The 27,717-nt window shown below is 43.4% G+C and overlaps 1 protein-coding gene across 4 annotated transcripts in view; it reads left to right on the top strand.

Annotated features, from left to right (window-relative positions):
* Positions 1-27,717, top strand: part of LOC121315378 (palmitoyltransferase ZDHHC14-like) — a 75,920-nt gene that overhangs the window by 10,631 nt on the left and 37,572 nt on the right. For 3 of the 4 annotated variants that reach the window (XM_041249408.1, XM_041249409.1, XM_041249410.1), the window contains exon 2: positions 17,440-17,600. In XM_041249408.1, the coding sequence (XP_041105342.1) occupies positions 17,440-17,600 (161 nt within the window). Of the gene's footprint in view, positions 1-10,887; positions 10,921-17,439; positions 17,601-27,717 lie in introns of those variants that run through there. The other variant, XM_041249411.1, reaches the window with a different exon arrangement.

Raw genomic sequence — 27,717 nt, 5'->3', positions numbered from 1 at the left:
GTAACCAGAAGCGAGGTGGTGCTGAAAAACACATTTCTCCCAAGTGCAGCTTGTGCATCAGCTTAATGAGGCAAAGGGTGAGCATCTTTCATGGTGTGAACATTCAGCCAGCGAAAGTCAGTACAAATGTGCAGATCCCCATTTTTCTTCCACACCAGCACCAAGGAAGAAGCATACTCACTGCAGGACTTCTGTAAGATTTATTTTTCTTCCATTTTGCTCAGCACTTCCTGTAGCTTCTGAATAAACCAAAGCAAGAAGAAGGGCTTGTCATCTTTCAGTCTGGTGCAATGTTTAAACTCCTTTACATTACCAAAGCCCAAATGATTCCTGAAAAAGATGCTCTCGTATTGTACAATCAAAACTGTTCATTTAGCTTTCCAGAGCAATGAAATCTCACATTTGTTGAAAGGTATCTCTTCCAATCCTATTGTTTTCAGTCGACTATCTTCTGAACATGTGGCAAGTACTGCATTGTAGACACTGTTACAACCCTCAATGTGTCTGACATTTTGACTATCTTCGGTTGATTTCACTGAAAGGCTAGCACTATTAATCTTCAAATCTTCCAAGGCTACGCTTGAGAACACATCGGCCGTCTTTGCACTTCTCTGTATAATAGGCTTGATGGTTTGATTAACTACTTTCATTGAAAAGCCATCCATCACCCCACAATGTTGACACAAGCCGTCCCATGAGAACATTGCATGGCGCAGTTCTAATTATTCTGAGCTGCGGTACGCTGCAGTAAACCCAGAACTATATCTAATGTACCTTGCATGGGCGTGTGGGTTTCAGTCACTTCTTGTTGAGTTGTTGCAGCCGGTTTATAGTATTAAGTATAGGGCTGCTCTCCTTGAACAAGGTAAGCTTCAGTAACCATTGAATTTAAAGCGTTACATTCACTCTGGTATTCATCCAAGCCTTCCTGAACTTCACCAGCTGTCCATTTTACAAACAGGCTTGCTCTTAACTACATAGGTCAACTCTTTATCTGGGCAATTCCTAATTAACATTACTGCTGTAGTTAGACTTTGATCATCCAAAATTTTTCCTTTGCTTTTCAACACTCTTCGAGTACTTCAGCTGCCTTATTCAATTGTATCCAATACTCAACTGGACCTTTGTTTTGCTTCGGTTTAGTTTAATAAAGTCAGCTAGTAGCATGTTAGAATACACCGCATTACTGAAATGCTGTTTCATTGCAGAAAATATAACATCAGCGGTCTTATTGTTCTGAAATGAACTATTGTTACGTAAACTGACCTTAACAATGTCCCTCGCCCTCCCAGCCAGTTTACAAAAAACCTCTTCAGCACGCTCTTGCTGTGTAAAACCCTTCTTTTTCAGGTACGTTTCCATAACACCAATCCAGTTCCAAATTGAGTATTTCTCTGACTCATCTCCTTTGAAATGTGGTGGTTCTTTTACATCTGATTTTAATACTAAACACAAGTTTACTCAAATCAAGAAGACTAGAGTTAATTGGTTCAGGCTTTTCAACTGGGCTGTGACCACTTTCTTTTGTAATAGATGTACTGCTACGCTTGGTATTTGCTGCCAAGCACTCCTTGATTGAATCAGCAATGTGCACACTGATATTTATCAAATCGTATATTGGTCATGTTAACATACCTGCCTCATCAGATGGCAGTAATGCAGGTGGTGACTCATTCCCTGCTAAGAATGAATTATTAACCAAAGGTTTTGACTGCCTATTGGTCAAATTGAATATGCAAAGTGGTGGTTACAGAGCATGGATATGACTAGTTGATGAGCCGGACAGTGGCGGGAAACGACGGAAGGTTATGTAAGTGGGTGCATGAGCCTGGGGACAGGAGACAGTCCAGCGCTGAACTTGAATGAGAAACTACGGGTGCAACTGTAGAAGTATTTGTAGTATAAAATCCATGATTACTACTGAAACACAAAGAAATGTGAGCTGCAGGAAATATTAATACAATGATGATGAATATTCGTATTGTTGTAAAAAACAGAGAAGGAGTTGAAAGTGACTGGAAGTTCCTGAAATGACCCTTGGAAGGTGTGAAGTTACAATGAGCCCATAGCAGCGCTAACCATGTAGCAATGCAGGTTATTGCATATAAATAGTTCACAGTAACATGCAGGCTCCATACATGCTGTACAGAATAGAGGGCCGAGGCTGGAGTCACTACTATCATATTTGATCTATTTTTAGTTTTTTTTAGTTTTTTATTTGTGAAACAAACCCTCTGTCTTTTGATAAACACAAGAACTTCACATTCTTAAAAATTCTTAGTTTAACTTTCACACAGGAGTTTCAGTGGTGGGTGACTTTCCCAGCTTGTAAATCCCGATCTAGTCCCATTGAGAGGGCTGTTCACATGAGACTGATTGGTCGTCAGTTTTAATGAAGACATTTTAACACCTTCAGTTGTGTGAAAACGTTTTTGTCCATGCATAGAATGCCAATTTTTAAAGTACAGTATGTCTCCATAGCAACTGTTTCTCTCAGTGCAGCTTGATGGGTTGTGTCCATGGAAACAGGAGAGGGGCGGATGGTCCAGCTGCGGAATTTATTATTATTTTTGTTTTAAATTGCACATATTAAATTGCTGATAATTTCACAGTGGGGGGGGGACTTTTTTCATCTTTACAGAAGGTCTACAATCTAGTTGATATGGAAATGTTAAAATGAATTGAACTTTCAACCAGTTCTGATCAGGAAATGGCTAGATTGTGTAATGCATTCCTGGAATTCAGATGCGCAGCTGTTTTAATGGAGTGGAGCTTTGGCAGCAGCAGGGCAATGTGCGTGCTGAAGGCAGTGTAACCTCTTCCTTACCTGCCTAGAAACATTATTGGTCAGATTTGATCTTGATAGAAATGCACTCTCATAGTTCTGTGTGATATAAGCACACGGCACACACAAAGTACATTTCTCTTCTTGCATTTTAAAAACTGCAGCATGTCAGGTGCATTGAAAGAATGATGCAGCTGCTGTGTCGGTGCTGTAATCTTTAGAAGAGCCACTGAAGCTAAAGTTCTTCTGCATGGAGCGGACAGGACTGCCCTCCCGTCCCAATGGGGACAATGAGAACTGGCTGTTTAGAGGCTAAATGCTTGATCGAGTGTCTCAAAGCTGCGGATGAAAACCCTAAAACGTTGCAGGTTTCAGCCATGTTGTATAAGCGATGAATTGATCGTGGGAGGGTCATATTTGTTTTGTTGTAACCTTGACTGGCTTCAGTTATAAAATTAAATGGATGTGTTGATGAGACAACTTTGTGTTGTAATAATGCAGCAAGGAAGACTTTGACAAATGGCTCTGTCTTAGTTCAATATGGTTAGGATTGAAAAAATGAGGCTACAGCTCGCCTAAAGATAGAGCACTGAAGCAAACTGTTGTTCTTCCATAATGCATAACAGCTCACTGAAGAACAATGAGGCTTGTAATCATTTAGAGAGTCACAGGACCAGCTGAGAAACTCAGAGTAAGCTTCTTTTGATTCTTTCAGATCAGACAAGCTGGTTTAAAGGAACAAACAGAAATAAGGGTACTTCTATGTGAATATTTACTGTATCTCTGACAGCAACATTAAACGCAGCCAAACTGCCAGTAATAAAGGTCTGCTTCCTGTACTGTGGGCACACTAACAATAGTGTGTATTTAACAGGGTACTAGGAATTGGAAAGCACCATTACCACAGTGCAGCTCCTGGAAATTACTAATACAATACAGTAAGAGAAACCAAACACACACACATATATATATAGGACTAACAATTTTACAAAAATCATTCTTTTTAACGAACCTGGAAGCTGTACATTGATAGTGATTTAAAGACAGACTTTAAGAGGTTCAGGTTTGAGTAAGAGCAGTGGTGTGTGCAAATGTACCAACAAAACAGACCAACAGTAATACTGAGTATGGAAACGTGTTCTCTGTGCTTCCACTACAATTCACTCTTTATTTATTTGATGGGTCTTTGAGGTTTTTATGTGGAGAAATACGCATACACAATGTTTTCACTTGCGAGTGTAATAAGGTGGAGGATGGGCGTGATCCAGTGACCCTGCGCACTGCAAGCCAGAGTCTGAACCACAGTGCAGGCAGGGGATAGGACAGAATCGGTGTATCACACAATATTGCCTGTTACTTGAGCAGGTTATTCTAAGAAAGACTATCTGCCTACAATACAATAGCCATAGTTCTAGTTCTGGGCAGTGCATCTGGAAACTAGCAGCTTATAACAGTGAGATGTCTTGCTGTTTGACTGTGTTTCTCAAGTGGTGACAATAAGAAAAGAAAAACCCCATCATGCTGACATCACTAGAGCCAGGGATCTCCTGATACAGTACGTACAGTGTGGATTGAGGGAGGACAGGGGGATGCTACAGTGTGGATTGAGGGAGGACGGGGGGGTGTTAGTGTTGATTGAGGGAGGACAGGGTTGGGTGCTACAGTGTGGATTGAGGGAGGACGGGGATGCTACAGTGTGGATTGAGGGAGGACAGGGTCAGATGCTACAGTGTGGATTGAGGGAGGACAGGGGGGGATGCTACAGTGTGGATTGAGGGAGGACAGTGGGGATGCTACAGTGTGGATTGAGGGAGGACAGGGGGGATGCTACGGTGTTGATTGAGGGAGGACAGTGGGGATGCTACGGTGTGGATTGAGGGAGGACAGGGGGGATGCTACGGTGTGGATTGAGGGAGGACAGTGGGGATGCTACGGTGTTGATTGAGGGAGGACAGTGGGGATGCTACAGTGTTGATTGAGGGAGGACAGGGGGGATGCTACAGTGTTGATTGAGGGAGGACAGTTGGGATGCTACAGTGTTGATTGAGGGAGGACAGGGGGGATGCTACAGTGTGGATTGAGGGAGGACAGGGGGGATGCTACAGTGTTGATTGAGGGAGGACAGGGGGGATGCTACAGTGTTGATTGAGGGAGGACAGGGGGGATGCTACAGTGTTGATTGAGGGAGGACAGGGGGGATGCTACAGTGTTGATTGAGGGAGGACAGTGGGGATGCTACAGTGTTGATTGAGGGAGGACAGTGGGGATGCTACAGTGTGGATTGAGGGAGGACAGGGGGGATGCTACAGTGTTGATTGAGGGAGGACAGGGGGGATGCTACAGTGTGGATTGAGGGAGGACAGGGGGGATGCTACAGTGTGGATTGAGGGAGGACGGGGGGATGCTACAGTGTGGATTGAGGGAGGAAAGGGGGGATGCTACAGTGTGGATTGAGGGAGGACGGGGGGATGCTACAGTGTTGATTGAGGGAGGACAGGGGGGATGCTACAGTGTGGATTGAGGGAGGACAGGGGGGATGCTACAGTGTGGATTGAGGGAGGACAGGGGGGATGCTACAGTGTGGATTGAGGAAGGACAGGGGGATGCTACGGTGTGGATTGAGGAAGGACAGGGGGATGCTACGGTGTGGATTGAGGGAGGACAGTGGGGATGCTACGGTGTGGATTGAGGGAGGACAGTGGGGATGCTACGGTGTTGATTGAGGGAGGACAGTGGGGATGCTACGGTGTTGATTGAGGGAGGACAGTGGGGATGCTACAGTGTTGATTGAGGGAGGACAGTGGGGATGCTACAGTGTTGATTGAGGGAGGACAGTGGGGATGCTACAGTGTTGATTGAGGGAGGACAGTGGGGATGCTACAGTGTGGATTGAGGGAGGACGGGGGGATGCTACGGTGTTGATTGAGGGAGGACAGGGGGGATGCTACGGTGTGGATTGAGGGAGGACAGGGGGGATGCTACGGTGTTGATTGAGGGAGGACAGTGGGGATGCTACGGTGTTGATTGAGGGAGGACAGTGGGGATGCTACAGTGTTGATTGAGGGAGGACAGTGGGGATGCTACAGTGTTGATTGAGGGAGGACAGTGGGGATGCTACAGTGTTGATTGAGGGAGGACAGTGGGGATGCTACAGTGTTGATTGAGGGAGGACAGTGGGGATGCTACAGTGTTGATTGAGGGAGGACAGTTGGGATGCTACAGTGTTGATTGAGGGAGGACAGTTGGGATGCTACAGTGTTGATTGAGGGAGGACAGTTGGGATGCTACAGTGTTGATTGAGGGAGGACAGTTGGGATGCTACAGTGTTGATTGAGGGAGGACAGTTGGGATGCTACAGTGTTGATTGAGGGAGGACAGTTGGGATGCTACAGTGTTGATTGAGGGAGGACAGTGGGGATGCTACAGTGTTGATTGAGGGAGGACAGTGGGGATGCTACAGTGTTGATTGAGGGAGGACAGTGGGGATGCTACAGTGTTGATTGAGGGAGGACAGTGGGGATGCTACAGTGTTGATTGAGGGAGGACAGTGGGGATGCTACAGTGTTGATTGAGGGAGGACAGTGGGGATGCTACAGTGTTGATTGAGGGAGGACAGTGGGGATGCTACAGTGTGGATTGAGGGAGGACAGGGGGGATGCTACAGTGTGGATTGAGGGAGGACAGGGGGGATGCTACAGTGTGGATTGAGGGAGGACAGGGATGCTACAGTGGGATTGCTACAGTGTGGATTGAGGGAGGACGGGGATGCTACAGTGTGGATTGAGGGAGGACGGGGGGATGCTACAGTGTGGATTGAGGGAGGACGGGGGGATGTTAGTGTTGATTGAGGGAGGACAGGGGGGGTGCTACAGTGTGGATTGAGGGAGGACGGGGATGCTACAGTGTGGATTGAGGGAGGACAGGGGGGATGCTACAGTGTGGATTGAGGGAGGACAGGGGGGATGTTAGTGTTGATTGAGGGAGGACAGGGGGGGTGCTACAGTGTGGATTGAGGGAGGACGGGGATGCTACAGTGTGGATTGAGGAAGGACAGGGGGATGCTACAGTGTGGATTGAGGGAGGACAGGGGGATGCTACGGTGTGGATTGAGGGAGGACAGTGGGGATGCTACGGTGTTGATTGAGGGAGGACAGTGGGGATGCTACGGTGTGGATTGAGGGAGGACAGGGGGGATGCTACGGTGTGGATTGAGGGAGGACAGTGGGGATGCTACAGTGTTGATTGAGGGAGGACAGGGGGGATGCTACAGTGTTGATTGAGGGAGGACAGTGGGGATGCTACAGTGTTGATTGAGGGAGGACAGGGGGGATGCTACAGTGTGGATTGAGGGAGGACAGGGGGGATGCTACAGTGTTGATTGAGGGAGGATGGGGATGCTACAGTGTGGATTGAGGGAGGACGGGGATGCTACAGTGTGGATTGAGGGAGGACAGGGAGGATGCTACAGTGTGGATTGAGGGAGGACAGTGGGCATGCTGCAGTATGGATTGAGGGAGGACAGGGGATGCTACAGTGAGTTGCAGTGTGGATTGAGGGTGGAGGACAGGAGGGATGCTACAGTGAGTTGCAGTGTGGATTGAGGGAGGACAGGATGGATGCTATAGTATGAGTTGCAGTGTGGATTGAGGGAGGAGGACAGGAGGGATGCTACAGTATGAGTTGCAGTGTGGATTGAGGGAGGAGGACAGGAGTGATGCTACAGTGAGTTGCAGTGTGGATTGAGGGAGGACAGGATGGATGCTATAGTATGAGTTGCAGTGTGGATTGAGGGAGGCAGGAGGGATGCTACAGTATGAGTTGCTGTGTGGATTGAGGGTGGAGGACAGGAGGGGTGCTACAGTGAGTTGAAGTGTGGATTGAGGGAGGACAGGATGGATGCTATAGTATGAGTTGCAGTGTGGATTGAGGGAGGAGGACAGGAGGGATGCTACAGTGAGTTGCAGTGTGTATTGAAGGAGGACAGGAATGCTACAGTATGAGTTGCAGTGTGGATTGAGGAAGGAGGACAGGAGGGATGCTACAGTATGAGTTGCTGTGTGGATTGAGGGAGGAGGACAGGAGGGATGCTACAGTGAGTTGCAGTGTGTATTGAAGGAGGACGGGGATGCTACAGTATGAGTTGCAGTATGGATTGAGGGAGGACAGGATGGATGCTACAGTATGAGTTGCAGTGTGGATTGAGGGAGGGCAGGAGGGATGCTACAGTATGAGTTGCTGTGTGGATTGAGGGAGGAGGACAGGAGGGATGCTACAGTATGAGTTGCTGTGTGGATTGAGGGAGGAGGACAGGAGGGATGCTACAGTGAGTTGCAGTGTGTATTGAAGGAGGACAGGAATGCTACAGTATGAGTTGCTGTGTGGATTGAGGGAGGACAGGAGGTGGTGAGAGCGGAAGGAAGTAGAATTGCTCTGAAAACTTCCCTATGAGATCTGAGTGTGTGTGAAAGCTGACTCTACTGTCTGGGCTGGAGATGAAAAGGAAGGCGAGGATAAAGCCCTGTCAGTGGTCCTGTACTGCGAGAATGGAATGACCAGTGAATGACCATAGTTTTTTTTTTTTTTCCATTTATGTACACATCTTACGCCTCAACTTCCAAATGAAAAAAATATTGTAGAAATTTGTAGAAAATTAATTAAAAATAAAAACTGAAATAGCTTGGTTGGATAAGTATCCACCCCCCTTGTAATAGCAATCCTAAATTTTAGCTCAGGTGTAACCAATCGCCTTCAAAATCACACACCAAGTTAAGTGGCCTCCACCTGTGTTAAATTGTAGTGATTCACATGATTTCAGGATAAATTCAGCAGTTCCTGTAGGTTCCTTCTGGTAGGTAGTTGCATTTCAAAGCAAAGACTCAACCATGAGCACGAAGGCAGTTTCATAAGAACTCAGGGACAGAGTTGTTGAAAGGCATAGATCAGGAGATGGGTTTAAAAAAATATCAAAGAATATCCCTTGGAGCATGGTCAAGATGATTTTTAAGAAGTGGAAGGTGTATGGCACCACCAAGACCCTGCCTAGATCAGACCGTCCCTCCAAACTGGATGACCGAGCAAGGAGACTGATCAGAGGTGCTACCAAGAGGCCAATGGCAACTTTGCAAGAGCTACAGGCTTTTATGGCCAAGACTGGTCAAAGTGTGCAGGTGACAACAATCTCCCAAGCACTCCACAAATCTGGCCTGTATGGTAGGGTGGCAAGAAGGAAGCCATTACTCAAGAAAGCCCATCTTGAATACCTTTTGAAGTATGCAAAAAAACACTCAGGAGATTCAGTAGCCATGTGGCAAAAAGTTTTGTGGTCTAATAAAACTAAAATGGAACTTTTTGGCCCAAATGCAAAGCCTTATGTTTGGCACAAACCTAACACAGCTCATGACCCAAAGAACGCAGTTAAACGAGGCAGTCTTCCCAGCGACAGCGAGTGGAAGCGACAGCGAGTGGGAGAAGTACAGGCGTGGAAAAGTACAGAGCAGTTTCGAAGCAGAAAGGAGAAATTGCATCTTGAATTGCTTTAATCAGAAAACAGGGGACATTGGGGAAACACAGCCGCGTGTGTTTTTCTGATAACAAACAAGCTGAAACTCGGAGCAGCTGATTCAAATTCAGCGCCGTTTTGAGACACGGGCGAGGGGAGGAGCCGACAGCACAGCAGAACAACGCAGTTAAACGAGGCAGTCTTCCCAGCGACAGCGAGTGGAAGCGACAGCGAGTGGGAGAAGTACAGGCGTGGAAAAGTACAGAGCAGTTTCGAAGCAGAAAGGAGAAATTGCATCTTGAATTGCTTTAATCAGAAAACAGAGGACATTGGGGAAACACAGCCGCGTGTGTTTTTCTGATAACAAACAAGCTGAAACTCGGAGCAGCTGATTCAAATTCAGCGCCGTTTTGAGACACGGGCGAGGGGAGGAGCCGACAGCACAGCAGAACAACGCAGTTAAACGAGGCAGTCTTCCCAGCGACAGCGAGTGGAAGCGACAGCGAGTGGGAGAAGTACAGGCGTGGAAAAGTACAGAGCAGTTTCGAAGCAGTTTGAAAGCAGGTTGACAGCTGCAGAAGAAACTAAACTTCAAAAAAAAAAAAAAACCCTCAACATGGTCTTCAAGCCAGTAATCTGTGACACCTGCTTGATGTGGGAAATCCGAGAAAACCCAGCGGAGCTAAACCAAGTGTGTGTAAAGTGCCGCGCGATCCAGGATTTGCATAAACTAGTAAGTATGCTAGAAATGGAGCTGGAAGAAGTGAGACAGCAACAGGATCTTGAGGAACTGGCACACCCACAATTCATGGAAGTCTGCATCACCCCTAACAGACTGAAAGCCACCAGGGAGATAGAAGGTCAGAACAGCTGGGTTCAGGTAGGCAGAAGCAGGGAAAAAAAGAAACTTCGTCAAACACAACCACCAGAAATCAAAACAACCAACAAATTTGAGTCACTTCAGAATTTTGATGAGCAGAACCAACAACAAGAGAATGAAAGGAACAACATCCAGGACCCTATTGACAGTGGTGACCAGACAGCAAAAAGAAGGGAGGTCATGATTGTTGGGGACTCCATATTGAGAAACACAGCAAGTTCAGTTTGCAGTTTGGACCCCCTTACTACAACAGTGTGCTGCCTTCCGGGAGCCTCGGTCAAGCACATCACTGAGAACGTGGACAGGCTCCTAGAACGAACAGGAGACGACCCGGTAGTAGTCGTCCACATCGGTACAAACAACATTGGAAGAGACAGACCAAAATCCCTGCAAAACAAATTCAGAGAGCTAGGAAGGAAATTAAAAGAGAAAACCAAAACTGTGGTATTTTCTGGTATACTACCCGCACCTTGCAAAGGACCATATGGACAGCTGGAAATAATTAATCAAAACGCATGGCTGAAGACGTGGTGCACACGGGAAGGCTTCACCTATCTTGATCATTGGACCACATTCTACAACGAGGACTATCTGTATAGACGGGATGGACTGCATTTAAATAACAAGGGAACTAGTCTACTCGGAGAAAAGATCCTCGAGCAGGTTCGGAAGCATTTAAACTAGAAAGGAAGGGGGGAGAAATCAACAAAAAAAAAACAGAAGGGAGACCGCATCAAAACAAGAACAACAACTCAGGTAAGACAACCATTAAATGTATTTATCTAAATGCTAGAAGTATCAGAAACAAAATTCTAGAACTTGAAGCTACTGCACTAACAGGTAACTATGATGTGATAGGTGTTACAGAAACGTGGTTATCTGAGAGTGATGGGGACGAATATAATATTTGTGGGTATACACTGTATAGGAAAGACAGGCAGGACAGAAGAGGAGGAGGGGTAGCGCTATACATAAGAAACAGTCTTGAAGCCCAGGTGTTAAACCTGGACAAAGAAAATAAAACCGAATCAATATGGGTCAGAATAACAGACAAAAATTCAAAGGGCATAATAATAGGAGCATGCTATAGACCGCCAGATTCAGACGGTGAGCACAATAATCTGTTATACAATGACATTAGAAATGCGTGTAGCAAAGGAGAAGCCATACTAATGGGGATTTCAACTTCCCCCAAATAAAATGGGAAAACCCGGTGGGTAGCGCGAAGGATGAAATAGAAATGGTGGAAATGACAAATGACTGCTTCCTAACACAATTTGTCAAGGCACCGACTAGAGGGGAGGCATGCCTTGATTTAGTCTTTTCAAATAACAAAGACAGAATAACTAAAACAGAGGTCAGAGAACCACTGGCAAACTCAGACCACAACATGGTCTCATTTGAAGTGTTTTTTAAATCCCCAAAAGTAATGACTAAAGCTAAGGTTTACAATTTTAGAAAAGCAAACTATGAAGGTATGAAACAGAGACTAACAGAAGTAGATTGGAGTAAAATAGAGAAAACACCCACAGAAGAAGGATGGTTGTTCTTCAAAAATGTAGTACTAGAGGCGCAAAACAATTACATCCCTAAAGTAGACAAATCTAAATGTAAAACAGAATTGCCAAAATGCTTTAATAGATCAATTTAAAAAAATGTTCAGCGAAAAAAAGGCACTTTACAGAGCATTAAAAAAAGACCAAAAAGAAAGTACGCAGAAAGAGTACACGGAACTGCAAACGCAAGTCAAAAAGGAAGTTAGAAAGGCCAAGAGAGAAATAGAAATAAACATTGCTAAGGGAGCTAAAACCAATTCCAAAATGTTTTTCCAATATTACAACAGCAAGAGAACATTCAAAGAGGAGATTAAATGTTTAAGAGATACAAATGGCAAAATCGTAGAGGAAGAAAAAAAATAGCAAATATGTTAAACGATTACTTTTCACAAGTTTTTACAAAGGAAGATACTGACAACATGCCCCACATGTCATCCAGTTCCTATCCAGTTTTAAATAACTTTAGCATAACTGAGGCAGAAGTGTTAAAGGGACTAGGAGCTCTTAAAATAAACAAATCCCCTGGGCCGGATGAGATCCTCCCAGTAGTACTCAAAGAAATGAAAGAAGTAATTTACAAACCGCTAACCAAGATCATGCAGCAGTCTCTTGACACAGGGGTGGTACCGACAGACTGGAAAATTGCAAACGTAATACCGATCCACAAAAAGGGAAACAAAACTGAACCAGGTAACTACAGACCAGTAAGCCTGACTTCTATTATATGCAAACTTATGGAAACTATAATAAGATCCAAAATGGAAAATTACCTATATGGTAACAGGGTACTGGGAGACAGTCAACATGGTTTTAGGAAAGGGAGATCGTGCCTAACTAACTTGCTTGATTTTTTTGAGGATGCAACATCGATAATGGATAATTGCAAAGCATATGACATGGTTTATTTAGATTTCCAGAAAGCTTTTGACAAAGTCCCGCACAAAAGATTAATTCTCAAACTGAACGCAGTTGGGATTCAAGGAAACACATGTACATGGATTAGGGAGTGGTTAACATGTAGAAAACAGAAAGTACTGATTAGAGGAAAAACCTCAGAATGGAGTGTGGTAACCAGCGGTGTACCACAGGGATCAGTATTAGGTCCTCTGCTATTCCTAATCTACATTAATGATTTAGATTCTGGTATAGTAAGCAAACTTGTTAAATTTGCAGACGACACAAAAGTAGGAGGAGTGGCAAACACTGTTGCAGCAGCAAAGGTCATTCAAAATGATCTAGACAAGATTCAGAACTGGGCAGACACATGGCAAATGACATTTAATAGAGAAAAGTGTAAGGTACTGCACGCAGGAAATAAAAATGTACATTATAAATATCATATGGGAGATATTGAAATTGGAGAAGGAATCTATGAAAAAGACCTAGGAGTTTTTGTTGACTCAGAAATGTCTTCATCTAGGCAATGTGGGGAAGCTATAAAAAAGGCTAACAAGATGCTCGGATACATTGTGAAAAGTGTTGGAGTGGCCAAACAGGTAAATGTCCTTGAGTGGCCCAGTCAGAGCCCCAACCTAAATCCAATCGAAAATTTGTGGAATTACTTGAAGATTGCTGTCCATCAATACTCCCCAAAGAACTTAACAGAGCTTGAACAGTTTTGTAAAGAAGAATGGTCAAATATTGCCAAATCTAGGTTTGCAAATTTGGTAGAGACCTATCCCAACAGACTCACAGCTGTAATTGCTGCCAAAGGTGCTTCCACCAAGCATTAACTCAGAGGGGTGGAGACTTATCCAATTATGATCTTTCAGTTTTGTATTTTTCATACATAATTTTTTTTCTCAATAAAAACTTTTTTCCCCTTAACAGTGTGGAGTATGGTGTGTAGAAAAAAAATCCTCATTTAAATGCATGAAACTCTGAGGCACGGACACAACAAAAGGTGAAAAAAGTTCAGGGGGGTGTAGACTTTCTATAGGCACTGTATGTGTGTGTGTGTGTATATACAGACAATCCTGTTATCTCTACTGGGCCTGGCAGTCATCAGTTCCTTAGTTTAATACAAGGAATGCACCAGGGAAGATATCAGTAGGAGAGATTTCATCATGAAGCTCGCCACAGCGCTTCAGCAGAAACATTTCGATCACAAAACTGCAAAGCTGCAGAGTGCAGCAGCTCAGCCTGGATTCTGTGCTGCACCGAGTGACGCATGCAACAGCTGACACGTGTTACTTTCATTTTAAATTCAAAACTACTTTCGTTTTTACAGTTTTGTGAAATGTTTATTATAGTTTTTCATTTTTTGAAGTAGTGCTTTATATGTGGTATGTTAGAAAGTAAACCCTTTTATGTTCATTTAAATACAGCATTTCGGCTATGTAGATGTTTTATATGATGTGCCTGAATAAACCTTTTGAGTTTTGTCGGATAGTTGTCTTTCATTTTATTGTTTTATGTTGTTTAAAATGTACCGTCATAGTGACAGCCGGCAGAGGTTTCAGGTATGAGTATAACCGTGGAGGTTCTACTGTTAACATGGTCATATGTAGAATAATATTGTCTTGAGTACTCGAGCACTAAATTACTCGAAATTCCCACCCCGAGCTTTTACACAACAAATGTTCCTTTAATATTTAAATGCTTACCTGAAAAACAGTAAAGGCTAAATAGTACAATAATTTTTATCCACTTTTAAAGATATTACATTTTCACCATCAGTGAATTAACAAACAAAATAAAAACATAAATACATGTAAAAAGAATAAAGACGCAGGACATGTCCCAATCTTGTGCTGGACAGAGTGATCTTTAGCAAAATCTTTCCAATCTTTGATGCAGCTGTTGTCTTTTTCGTTAAGCGCATTTATTTATTTATTTATTTTAATTTGGAGTCGGCAATTTATTTTTCTTATTTTCTCCCCAATTTGATAAGCCCAATTTATTTATTTTTTTTCACAACACGGCTCACCGCTGCCACCCCCACGCTCACTCAGGAGGAACGAAGATGGACACACGCGTCCTCTGAAACGCGTCCACATCTCACTGATGCCTGGTGAGCTGAGGACACCCTGGCCAACCTAAGCTCCCCCCCCATCCGGGCGACGCTCTGCCCCAGGAAAGTCCCATCCATGGCCGGCAGAGGAATAGCCAGAACTCGAACCAGCAACCTCCAGGCCATAGGATTCTTTGGAGCCCCATTAAGCAGATTTTAAAGAAATCGTGCAGCTCTATGCAGTGTGTGCTCAATCACTTTTAAAAGACACTTGTGATTCACTGGAAAATAAAATCAGAATACTGCCTTAAAGCAACAGCAATTCAACCTCCAATCAATTCAACCCACTGCAAAATGAACTCTCTTGTTAATATTGAGCCCAGGTTCATACAACCTACATTAATAAAACTGGTTCATCTGCTAGATCAGGGACGGCCAGCCCTGATCCTGGAGAGCAGCAGGGTCTTCTGGTTTTTGTTCCACTCAGTTCCCAGTCACTTCACTGTTGATGATTAGAAGATATCCAGAAACTCTACAGGATTATGGCTCTCCGGGGCCAGGGCTGGTCTCCCCTGTGCTAGATTCTAACCCTTACCTTATCTACCAGCATTAAACAGGTTGCTATGTAAAAATAACCATTGCAGGAATCGGTAGTTTGCAACATACAGCAGTTCTTAATAAGAAAATACTGTACCATACGTGGGCCAGCGCCTGAGAGGTAGTTAATGTGCACGTGTTTCATGTACACTGCCATGCAGTATGCAGACCAGTCAAGAACAGCAGGCTGTCTCGCAACAGCTGATCTAGTTACAGTACATGTGATCGCCTTCAGTAGTATTGAGAACAAGATTGTCAAAAAAGGAGCAAGATTTTTCGATATTATTCTCTGTCAGATAATCAGGCATGATGCTCGTCACCATGGTAACTAGGCCCGAGAGAGGAGGGAGGGGGTTATCTACAGTAAGGCTTTCACATTGATGCTCCTCACCATGGTAACCAGGCCCTGGAGATGAGAGAGGGGTTAGTTACGGTGTAACTTTCACATTGATGCTCCTCACCATGGTAACCAGGCCCTGGAGATGAGAGAGGGGTTAGTTACGGTGTAGCTTTCACATTGATGCTCCTCACCTTGGTAACCAGGCCCTGGAGAGAAGAAAGAGGGTTAGCTACACTATAGCTTTCACATTGATGCTGAAGGATTTACAATTAGTGTGACTTTTACAACTAGTCATGTATCCCTTTTTTCTTTTACTCCCTGCCCTAAATCAATGTTCACTTTCTCTTAAATGCACAAAGCTCTTCTTGGCTGTCAATGCATGCTGTGTGCAGTAGTACTGTAAGGGGTCAGGAGAGCTGTAGCTGTACCTTTTGACTTTCTTCTTCACAGAGTGACTCTGTCTTAATTATGCTAAAAGCTCTCAACAGAGCACTTGGTCACATTTCTGAAAAGCACAGGAAAGGGCTTGTACGATACTTGCCTCCCATTAAAAACCTGCTTTGAATGAACTCTATTGAGCCCCCCCCCCTCCCTTCTTTTGCAGTGCCACAATACTGAGGAACATTCAGTCATGGCAAGGCTGTTATTCCAGAATTATACAAGCCCATTGAGCTCCATGGGGCTGCATGTGTAGAGCCTCTGCTAGCATTCCAGAATTATACAAGCCCATTGAGCTCCATGGGGCTGCATGTGTAGAGCCTCTGCTAGCATTCCAGAATTATACAAGCCCATTGAGCTCCATGGGGCTGCATGTGTAGAGCCTCTGCTAGCATTCCAGAATTATACAAGCCCATTGAGCTCCATGGGGCTGCATGTATAGAGCCTCTGCTAGCATTCCAGAATTATACAAGCCCATTGAGCTCCATGGGGCTGCATGTGTAGAGCCTCTGCTAGCATTCCAGAATTATACAAGCCCATTGAGCTCCATGGGGCTGCATGTGTAGAGCCTCTGCTAGCATTCCAGAATTATACAAGCCCATTGAGCTCCATGGGGCTGCATGTGTAGAGCCTCTGCTAGCATTCCAGAATTATACAAGCCCATTGAGCTCCATGGGGCTGCATGTGTAGAGCTTCTGCTAGCATTCCAGAATTATACAAGCCCATTGAGCTCCATGGGGCTGCATGTGTAGAGCCTCTGCTAGCATTCCAGAATTATACAAGCCCATTGAGCTCCATGGGGCTGCATGTGTAGAGCCTCTGCTAGCATTCCAGAATTATACAAGCCCATTGAGCTCCATGGGGCTGCATGTGTAGAGCCTCTGCTAGCATTCCAGAATTATACAAGCCCATTGAGCTCCATGGGGCTGCATGTGTAGAGCCTCTGCTAGCATTCCAGAATTATACAAGCCCATTGAGCTCCATGGGGCTGCATGTGTAGAACCTCTGCTAGCATTCCAGAATTATACAAGCCCATTGAGCTCCATGGGGCTGTATGTGTTCACTTTCAATAGACATACTTTGAAGAAGTAAGAATGTCTATTAGTGGTGCAGTCGGCAACCTCATTTCTTAACTGGTTATCACAGACTCATTGATCTACAGTAAATCAAGCAGCAACAATATTTATTTAGTTTTTCAAAATCAGGAACAAACATTAGGATTTTTAACAGAAGATCCAATAAAAAAAAAAAAATGATGCTGTGCAAAACAGTTAAAGCTAAATTTGTCTTGAATCCAAGCGCAAAGACTAGTAGCCTCTCCTGCATGTTTGTTCCCTTGTTCTTTCTCTTACACAATCCAGCGTGTTTATTCCCTTGCTCTTTCTCCACAGTTGCCCATACCTAGTGGTACACATCACCCCCGCTGTGCCAGTGATAGGAGGGATCCTGTTCTTCTTTGTGATGGGAACCCTGCTGAGGACCAGTTTCAGTGACCCCGGAGTTCTGCCCCGAGCCACCGCACATGAAGCAGCAGAACTGGAGAGACAAATAGGTAACAGTGAGGGTCTGTCTCCTGTCCTCTCCCTCGCTGACTCCTCTCTCAGACCTGGAGAGACAGATAGGTAACAGTGAGGGTCTGTCTCTCTCTCTCTCCTGTCCTCTCCCTCGCTGACTCCTCTCTCAGACCTGGAGAGACAGATAGGTAACAGTGAGGGTCTGTCTCTCTGTCTCCTGTCCTCTCTTTCTGTGTACCATGTTTTGTGTGTTCCTTTTTCATTTTTCTTTCTTTCTTGTATTGGTTTTTATTTGGCACCGTAGTAGTAGAACGTCATGCTTGTTATCCAGAGATTCTTGCAGAAACCCTTGGGACAGGGTTCTGCCTGCCGCTTCATTGTAGGGATGTCTAACAATGTAAAATGGCTTGGGCAATCCAACACTCTTGAGAAACTTGCACTAGAAACCATTGCAGCTGTGCAAACAGTGCAAGTGCACTGTGTGATCCAAGAAGAGTCCCAAACGCCTTCACCTGGTGATGCATCTAAGCAGCTGAGTAATTTAAATGCTGTTCCAACAGCTTTCGACTACATTTTCAAAGACTGGGTCTTAAGATCTGAGGCCCGAACAGAGATCGTCTTGAGTTGTAGAACTACATCTTTATATTAATAAAGTCTAAGATGATGCAGGTAATTTTACCTTCTTGCTGGTACATCATCTACCATAGTCTTAATTACAGGGTGATTTGTGTAGGATTTATACTTTTCAGTACTTTTTTTATACAGCCTGCTATTTAGTACAAAAACAATAACTCCTCCAGGGTACAATGCCCTCAACCTGCGGCTTCGGGCATTGTAACCCCCTGTCGGAAACAATAGTCTACCCTCAGTGCAATCATTTTCCACTATAGCCCTTCTCTCCAATTTATTTATATATATTAACTGGTGAGTAATCTTTGCAGTGGGCTCATCCGGTTGATATTTCCTGTAATACACAGCCAGTTGATAGGGGAAGCATGCACTCACTCACTCCAGCACCAGAGCGACCCCAGCCAGCGCGAGCAGTTCCAACCCTACCTCACCAGAGATTATAAAAAGTACTGCATGGGGTAGTGTGTGATAAATGAGAATTCATCACACATATTTATTACATTCTCTTATCACACACTACCCAAGCCATCCATCCATCCAGCCCGTATTTTTTTGAAAAAGCGCCGCACTCAATGTTACTTTGTAATAGATGCCTCCCTTAAATAAACACTGCTGTCAGTAATGAAACATGTACATATTGTCTCTACCCCAGCTCAGATAGGTGCAGCATACCGTAGGTACACAGCAGTATGTAGTGATATCTATGAATTAGCAAGAGCAATTTTGGAGTGTCGATGGGGAGAAGAAGCTAGTGTAGCTCTCGCTGTCCCCTTGTTGTTTAGGGGCTAACCACAGGATCAACTCATCTTCTTCGCAGATCCCTGCCTGGATCAGGAGACTGCAACGGTTTAGTTGTCTTGCTGGTTGAAGAGACTGAAACGCAGCGTTTATTAAAGAGTTCAGCCGTGCGAGTCTTAGAAACTGCTGTAAGAAAAGAAAGGGAAATTAAATGGACCTCCTCATGTTGAATTGACATTTCTCTCTTGCTATTATTTCCCTCTCCATGCTACACTGCTATGTGTCCTCATCTAGTCAAATGCGAGCTCAACAGCTTTCAGTTTAAAGTTGTAGGACTCTCAACCTCTCAACCCAGGTCCATTAGAGCATCTCTCTGGAGACTCTCAACCTCTCAACCCAGGTCCATTAGAGCATCTCTCTGGAGACTCTCAACCTCTCAACCCAGGTCCATTAGAGCATCTCTCTGGAGACTCTCAACCTCTCAACCCAGGTCCATTAGAGCATCTCTCTGGAGACTCTCAACCCAGGTCCATTAGAGCATCTCTCTGGAGACTCTCAACCTGTCAACACAGGTCCTTTAGAGCACAGACTGACATAGAGGTAGAACACAGAGGAGCATGTAATGAGCGACTTTCTCGAGTGGGACCTGGGTAGCAGTAAGTAAAATAAAAGAAAACAAAAGAAATGCGTGTAAACGGTACTGTAGCTAGACTACAAGCCAATCATGCAGATACAAAACAAGGAATGGGTGATTTACAAACCTCAGAGTATAACTTTAAAAGTATAACTTTTTAATAATATTTTGTTTTACATATTCAATAATAATAATAATAATAATAATAATAATAATAATAATAAAATATCTATTTTTTATTGACTGTAAGGCTAGAGGAAGACAAAATTGCTACTTGGTCTTTTCTTTCCAAATCTGAGAAAATCCAGCCTATTGATCCAAACCCAGTCTGAGTGACATACAGTATATGGCCACTGCTGGGTCTCAAGGGAAAACTAGTGCATTAGTCTCCTCCCAAAGGCTGCTGACAGCATTGCAAACGAGGAGAAAGCTAGTGCATTAGCTTCCTCCCACAGGCTGCTGACAGCATTGCAAACGAGGAGAAAGCTAGTGCATTAGCTTCCTCCCACAGGCTGCTGACAGCATTGCAAACGAGGAGAAAGCTAGTGCATTAGCTTCCTCCCACAGGCTGCTGACAGCATTGCAAACGAGGAGAAAGCTAGTGCATTAGCTTCCTCCCACAGGCTGCTGACAGCATTGCAAACGAGGAGAAAGCTAGTGCATTAGCTTCCTCCCACAGGCTGCTGACAGCAATGCAAACGAGGAGAAAGCTAGTGCATTAGCTTCCTCCCACAGGCTGCTGACAGCATTGCAAACGAGGAGAAAGCTAGTGCATTAGCTTCCTCCCACAGGCTGCTGACAGCATTGCAAACGAGGAGAAAGCTAGTGCATTAGCTTCCTCCCACAGGCTGCTGACAGCATTGCAAACGAGGAGAAAGCTAGTGCATTAGCTTCCTCCCACAGGCTGCTGACAGCATTGCAAACGAGGAGAAAGCTAGTGCATTAGCTTCCTCCCACAGGCTGCTGATAGCATTGCCAACGAGGAGAAAGCTAGTGCATTAGCTTCCTCCCACAGGCTGCTGACAGCAATGCAAACGAGGAGAAAGCTAGTGCATTAGCTTCCTCCCACAGGCTGCTGACAGCATTGCAAACGAGGAGAAAGCTAGTGCATTAGCTTCCTCCCAAAGGCCACTGACAGCATTGCAAACGAGGAGAAAGCTAGTGCATTAGTCTCCTCCCACAGCCTGCTGAAAGCAATGCAAACGAGGAGAAAGCTAGTGCATTAGCCTCTGGAGTGTGCTGGATGAAAACCTGATTGGAGTGGGTCGAGCAGGGTATGTTTTGACAGGAAAGCAGAGAGCTGGCGATGTACCACTCGCTCAAGGATCCCTTAGTGCAATATCACATTACCGGAGCTCTTTGCTCAGGTGGGAATGTGTATAGATACACTGCATTAGTGGAATATCACATTACTGGAGCTCTTTGCTCAGGTGGGAATGTGTATAGATACACTGCATTAGTGGAATATCACATTACTGGAGCTCTTTGCTCAGGTGGGAATGTGTATAGATACACTGCATTAGTGGAATATCACATTACTGGAGCTCTTTGCTCAGGTGGGAATGTGTATAGATACACTGCATTAGTGGAATATCACATTACTGGAGCTCTTTGCTCAGGTGGGAATGTGTATAGATACACTGCATTAGTGGAATATCACATTACCGGAGCTCATTGCTCATGTGGGAATGCATGCAAGACTGTGACGGAAAGATGAGTTCTGGTGATGAATCTTCCTCCTGACCTGTGAGGGCGCTAAAGAACGAGAGGAGAAGTATCTGGAAGGGCTGGCCTGACAGTTCGTTTCCGGGTCAGGGAAGTGGGTCAGCCTGGAAAGAAGTGAGACTCTGTAAGACCGTATTGATTTGAAAGGTAAACGAGAGGCAGCTGCAAGTAATAAGGCAGCTGCAACCGCAGTCTTCCCAGCGACAGCGAGTGGAAGCGACAGCGAGTGGGAGAAGTACAGGTCGTGGAAAAGTACAGAGCAGTTTAGAAGCAGTAAGGAGAAATTGCATCTTGAATTGCTTTAATCAGAAAACACAGGACATTAGGGAAACTAACAAACAAGCTGAAACTCGGAGCAGCTGATTCAAATTCAGCGCCGTTCTGAGACACGGGCGAGGGGAGGAGCCAACAGCACAGCAGAACAACGCAGTTAAACGAGGCAGTCTTCCCAGCGACAGCGAGTGGAAGCGACAGCGAGTGGGAGAAGTACAGGCCTGGAAAAGTACAGAGCAGTTTCGAAGCAGTTTGAAAGCAGGTTGACGGCTGCAGAAGAAAGTAAACTTCAAAAAAAAAAAAAAAAACCTCAACATGGTCTTCAAGCCAGTAATCTGTGACACCTGCTTGATGTGGGAAATCCGAGAAAACCCAGCGGAGCTAAACCAAGTGTGCGTAAAGTGCCGCGCGATCCAGGATTTGCATAAACTAGTAAGTATGCTAGAAATGGAGCTGGAAGAAGTGAGACAGCAACAGGATCTTGAGGAACTGGCACACCCACAATTCATGGAAGTCTGCATCACCCCTAACAGACTGAAAGCCACCAGGGAGACAGAAGGTCAGAACAGCTGGGTTCAGGTAGGCAGAAGCAGGGAAAAAAAGAAACTTCATCAAACACAACCACCAGAAATCAAAACAACCAACAAATTTGAGTCACTTCAGAATTTTGATGAGCAGAACCAACAACAAGAGAATGAAAGGAACAATATCCAGGACCCTATTGACAGTGGTGACCAGACAGCAAAAAGAAGGGAGGTAATGACTGTTGGGGACTCCATATTGAGAAACACAGCAAGTTCAATTCGCAGTTTGGACCCCCTTACTACAACAGTGTGCTGCCTTCAGGGAGCCTCGGTCAAGCACATCACTGAGAACGTGGACAGGCTCCTAGAACGAACAGGAGACGATCCGGTAGTAGTCGTCCACATTGGTACAAACAACATTGGAAGAGACAGACCAAAATCCCTACAAAACAAATTCAGAGAGCTAGGAAGGAAATTAAAAGAGAAAACCAAAACTGTGGTATTTTCTGGTATACTACCGGCACCTTGCAAAGGACCATATGGACAGCTGGAAATAATTAATCAAAATGCATGGCTGAAGATGACAATTACATCCCTAAAGTAGACAAATCTAAATGTAAAACTGAATTGCCAAAATGGTTTAATAGATCAATTAAAAAAAAATATTCAGCGGAAAAAAGGCACTTTACAGAGCATTAAAAAAGGACCAAAAAGAAAGTGCGCAGAAAGAGTACACGGAACTGCAAACGCAAGTCAAAAAGGAAGTTAGAAAGGCCAAGAGAGAAATAGAAATGAACATTGCTAAGGGAGCTAAAACCAATTCCAAAATGTTTTTCCAATATTACAACAGCAAGCGAACATTCAAAGAGGAGATTAAATGTTTAAGAGATACAAATGGCAAAATCGTAGATGAAGAAAAAAAAATAGCAAATATATTAAATGATTACTTTTCACAAGTTTTTACAAAGGAAGATACTGACAACATGCCCCACATGTCATCCAGTTCCTATCCAGTTTTAAATAACTTTAGCATAACTGAGGCAGAAGTGTTAAAGGGACTAGGAGCTCTTAAAATAAACAAATCCCCTGGGCCGGATGAGATCCTCCCAGTAGTACTCAAAGAAATGAAAGAAGTAATTTACAAACCGCTAACCAAGATCATGCAGCAGTCTCTTGACACAGGGGTGGTACCAACAGACTGGAAAATTGCAAACGTAATACCGATCCACAAAAAGGGAAACAAAACTGAACCAGGTAACTACAGACCAGTAAGCCTGACTTCTATTATATGCAAACTTATAGAAACTATAATAAGATCCAAAATGGAAAATTACCTATATGGTAACAGGGTCCTGGGAGACAGTCAACATGGTTTTAGGAAAGGGAGATCGTGCCTAACTAACTTGCTTGATTTTTTTGAGGATGCAACATCGATAATGGATAATTGCAAAGCATATGACATGGTTTATTTAGATTTCCAGAAAGCTTTTGACAAAGTCCCGCACAAAAGATTAATTCTCAAACTGAATGCAGCTGGGATTCAAGGAAACACATGTACATGGATTAGGGAGTGGTTAACATGTAGTAAACAGAAAGTACTGATTAGAGGAAAAACCTCAGAATGGAGTGTGGTAACCAGCGGTATACCACAGGGATCAGTATTAGGTCCTCTGCTATTCCTAATCTACATTAATGATTTAGATTCTGGTATAGTAAGCAAACTTTGCAGACGACACAAAAATAGGAGTGGCAAACACTGTTGTAGCAGCAAAGGTCATTCAAAATGATCTAGACAAGATTCAGAACTGGGCAGACACATGGCAAATTACATTTAATAGAGAAAAGTGTAAGGTACTGCACGCAGGAAATAAAAATGTACATTATAAATATCATATGGGAGATACTGAAAATCTATCTATCTAGGAATCTATGAAAAAGACCTAGGAGTTTTTGTTGACTCAGAAATGTCTTCATCTAGACAATGTGGGGAAGCTATAAAAAAGGCTTACAAGATGCTCGGATACATTGTGAAAAGTGTTGAATTTAAATCAAGGGAAGTAATGTTAAAACTGAACAATGCACTTGTAAGACCTCATCTTGAATATTGTGTTCAGTTCTGGTCACCTCGCTATAAAAAAGATATTGCTGCTTAGAAAGAGTGCAAAGAAGAGCGACCAGAATTATTCCGGGCTTAAAAGGCATGTCATATGCAGACAGGCTAAAAGAATTGAATCTGTTCAGTCTTGAACAAAGAAGACTACGTGGCGACCTAATTCAAGCATTCAAAATTCTTAAAGGTATTGACAATGTCAACCCAAGGGACTTTTTCAGCCTGAAAAAAGAAACAAGGACCAGGGGTCAAAAATGGAGATTAGACAAAGGGGCATTCAGAACAGAAAATAGGAGGCACTTTTTTACACAGAGAATTGTGAGGGTCTGGAATCAACTCCCCAGTAATGTTGTTGAAGCTGACACCCTGGGATCCTTCAAGAAGCTGCTTGATGAGATTTTGGGATCAATAAGCTACTAACGACCAAACGAGCAAGATGGGCCGAATGGCCTACTCTCGTTTGTAAACTTTCTTATGTTCTTATATCATGCTGGATTACATATAGGGGCCAGGGTAACGCTGATCTTTTCCTTCGTTTGGGTAAACGTTCGGAGAGAGAAGGAGCGAGAGAGGAGCTCTCGTTGTTACAGAGAATTACGTGTTGTGTTTGTTTGTAATCGTTCCCCTCCACCAGCCACTTTGCCACAAAGACACATTGCAACAACATTTGAAGGGATTCATTAAACTGTCTGTTGGTTTCTATTGTATGGTTTTACATCCATATGCATTAGAATATTGTTTTCCACCTGGCAAGTACAAGAAAAATCATTAGTCCACACAGTCTGTGTCCATTCAACAAAATATGTTTGCTAAAGCTTATTATATCCATAGAAATGTCTGCATTTGTTTTTGATGATATTTCATTAACATTACTGTAAAATTAAAGAAATGACAAAGGGGTCCCATGCTAGTTTTTAGGTATTTCTATATCCATTATTTTCTATAGAAACAGGTCTTCAATACATTTCTGTATTCATGATGACCTTATGAACCCCACATGCTATGCACAAACATAATTTATCAAAGAAACAACAAAATGATATCGCAAGACTCTACCAGAAGCCAGATAATAGTAGAGTATTTCATGTTAGATTTTGAAATGTCAAATTTTTCAATTTGTCAATTTTCTGTTGGGTATATGAAAGACAGCAAAGCATTATGTAATTCAATGTGTTAACATAACGTTATACAGCAGGTTTCATCCGACTTTATGAAGCAATGAGCTTGTTGTAGATGCCAAACATTTGTCCAGCGCGGTATGTAATATGGCAGATGAGAAACGGTAACAAACCTTTGTTGATTTTGCTCAGTATCCTGACTCGAGCTGTTGCATTGAATTGCATGGCATGTTAACGTGGAATGTGACTTGGAAGCAGCCCTCTATCTGCTGTAAGGAAGTGCACTGAACTGTTGAATGTTAGGGGTCTGGCAGCTTCAAACACTTCCATTGTTCTCAGATTGCCAGCTGCATGCAATTCAAATGATGCTTGTTTGCAAATAAAACAAGAAAATGGTACAAACAAACCCAACTTGAATGAGCTTCACAGACCAGTGTCTCTTGTTCTATTGCTCTGCTTACGTGTGACAGGAGCTGCCTGGTAACTTTGTGGTTTGTAAGACATGTTTATTTGTTGAATGTAATAGGCAGGCTTAAATAGACAAATAAAAAAAAAAAAAATGTACTCTTTTGCATATCTTTCGTTTGTTTCAGTGCAATGGGAAAGCAAAGTCAGTTCACAAGAAAACGTAGAAGCAAACTTGCCAAACAAACGCTTATAAAATGAGCATTGATGAAACCCCAGTGATCTGCCCTGGCTCTGTCTTTTCTATCATATTGCACAACTGTAGCATCTATTATTGTGCAAAATATTATTGTACTGCTGTGTCTTTGGAGTGCTTTGTACTTTACCTTAGAATTGCATTTTTCATTCTTCAGAAAAAGACTAAAATCAAACATAATTGTCCCTCATTTCTCTCGTCTTACAGCTGAGCTACCTATTTATATGTGGAACTGACGATAATAATGCATGACAGGCTTTAACCAAACTGCCACTCTCACAATTCAAAGCCATGTTTGCCATGACAGTTTAAAGCCCAGTAAGATCATGACATTATTGCAATACAATGTGATGAAATTACTGTAGCAATGCAATGTGTTGTAGTTACTGTAGCAGTGCAATGTGATGTAGTTACTGTAGCAGTGCAATGTAATTACTGTAGCAATGCAATGTGATGTAGTTACTGTAGCAGTGCAATGTGATGTAGTTACTGTAGCAGTGCAATGTGATGTAGTTACTGTAGCAATGCAATGTGATGTAGTTACTGTAGCAGTGCAATGTGATGTAGTTACTGTAGCAGTGCAATGTGATGTAGTTACTGTAGCAGTGCAATGTGATGTAGTTACTGTAGCAGTGCAATGTGATGTAGTTACTGTAGCAGTGCAATGTGATGTAGTTACTGTAGCAGTGCAATGTGATGTAGTTACTGTAGCAGTGCAATGTGATGTAGTTACTGTAGCAATGCAATGTGATGTAGTTACTGTAGCAGTGCAATGTGATGTAGTTACTGTAGCAATATGTAGTTACTGTAGCAGTGCAATGTGATGTAGTTACTGTAGCAATGCAATGTGATGTAGTTACTGTAGCAATGCAATGTGATGTAGTTACTGTAGCAATGCAATGTAATTACTGTAGCAATGCAATGTGATGTAGTTACTGTAGCAGTGCAATGTGATGTAGTTACTGTAGCAGTGCAATGTGATGTAGTTACTGTAGCAATGCAATGTGATGTAGTTACTGTAGCAGTGCAATGTGATGTAGTTACTGTAGCAGTGCAATGTGATGTAGTTACTGTAGCAGTGCAATGTGATGTAGTTACTGTAGCAGTGCAATGTGATGTAGTTACTGTAGCAGTGCAATGTGATGTAGTTACTGTAGCAGTGCAATGTGATGTAGTTACTGTAGCAGTGCAATGTGATGTAGTTACTGTAGCAGTGCAATGTGATGTAGTTACTGTAGCAGTGCAATGTGATGTAGTTACTGTAGCAATGCAATGTGATGTAGTTACTGTAGCAATGCAATGTGATGTAGTTACTGTAGCAGTGCAATGTGATGTAGTTACTGTAGCAGTGCAATGTGATGTAGTTACTGTAGCAGTGCAATGTGATGTAGTTACTGTAGCAGTGCAATGTGATGTAGTTACTGTAGCAGTGCAATGTGATGTAGTTACTGTAGCAGTGCAATGTGATGTAGTTACTGTAGCAGTGCAATGTGATGTAGTTACTGTAGCAGTGCAATGTGATGTAGTTACTGTAGCAATGCAATGTAGTTACTGTAGCAGTGCAATGTGATGTAGTTACTGTAGCAGTGCAATGTGATGTAGTTACTGTAGCAGTGCAATGTGATGTAGTTACTGTAGCAGTGCAATGTGATGTAGTTACTGTAGCAATGCAATGTGATGTAGTTACTGTAGCAATGCAATGTGATGTAGTTACTGTAGCAATGCAATGTATTTACTGTAGC

This window comes from Polyodon spathula, chromosome 5 (assembly GCF_017654505.1).
Source record: "Polyodon spathula isolate WHYD16114869_AA chromosome 5, ASM1765450v1, whole genome shotgun sequence".
Taxonomy (NCBI): domain Eukaryota; kingdom Metazoa; phylum Chordata; class Actinopteri; order Acipenseriformes; family Polyodontidae; genus Polyodon; species Polyodon spathula.
Note: the sequence above shows the minus strand (reverse complement) of the source record. Positions and strands in the feature narration are given on the sequence as shown.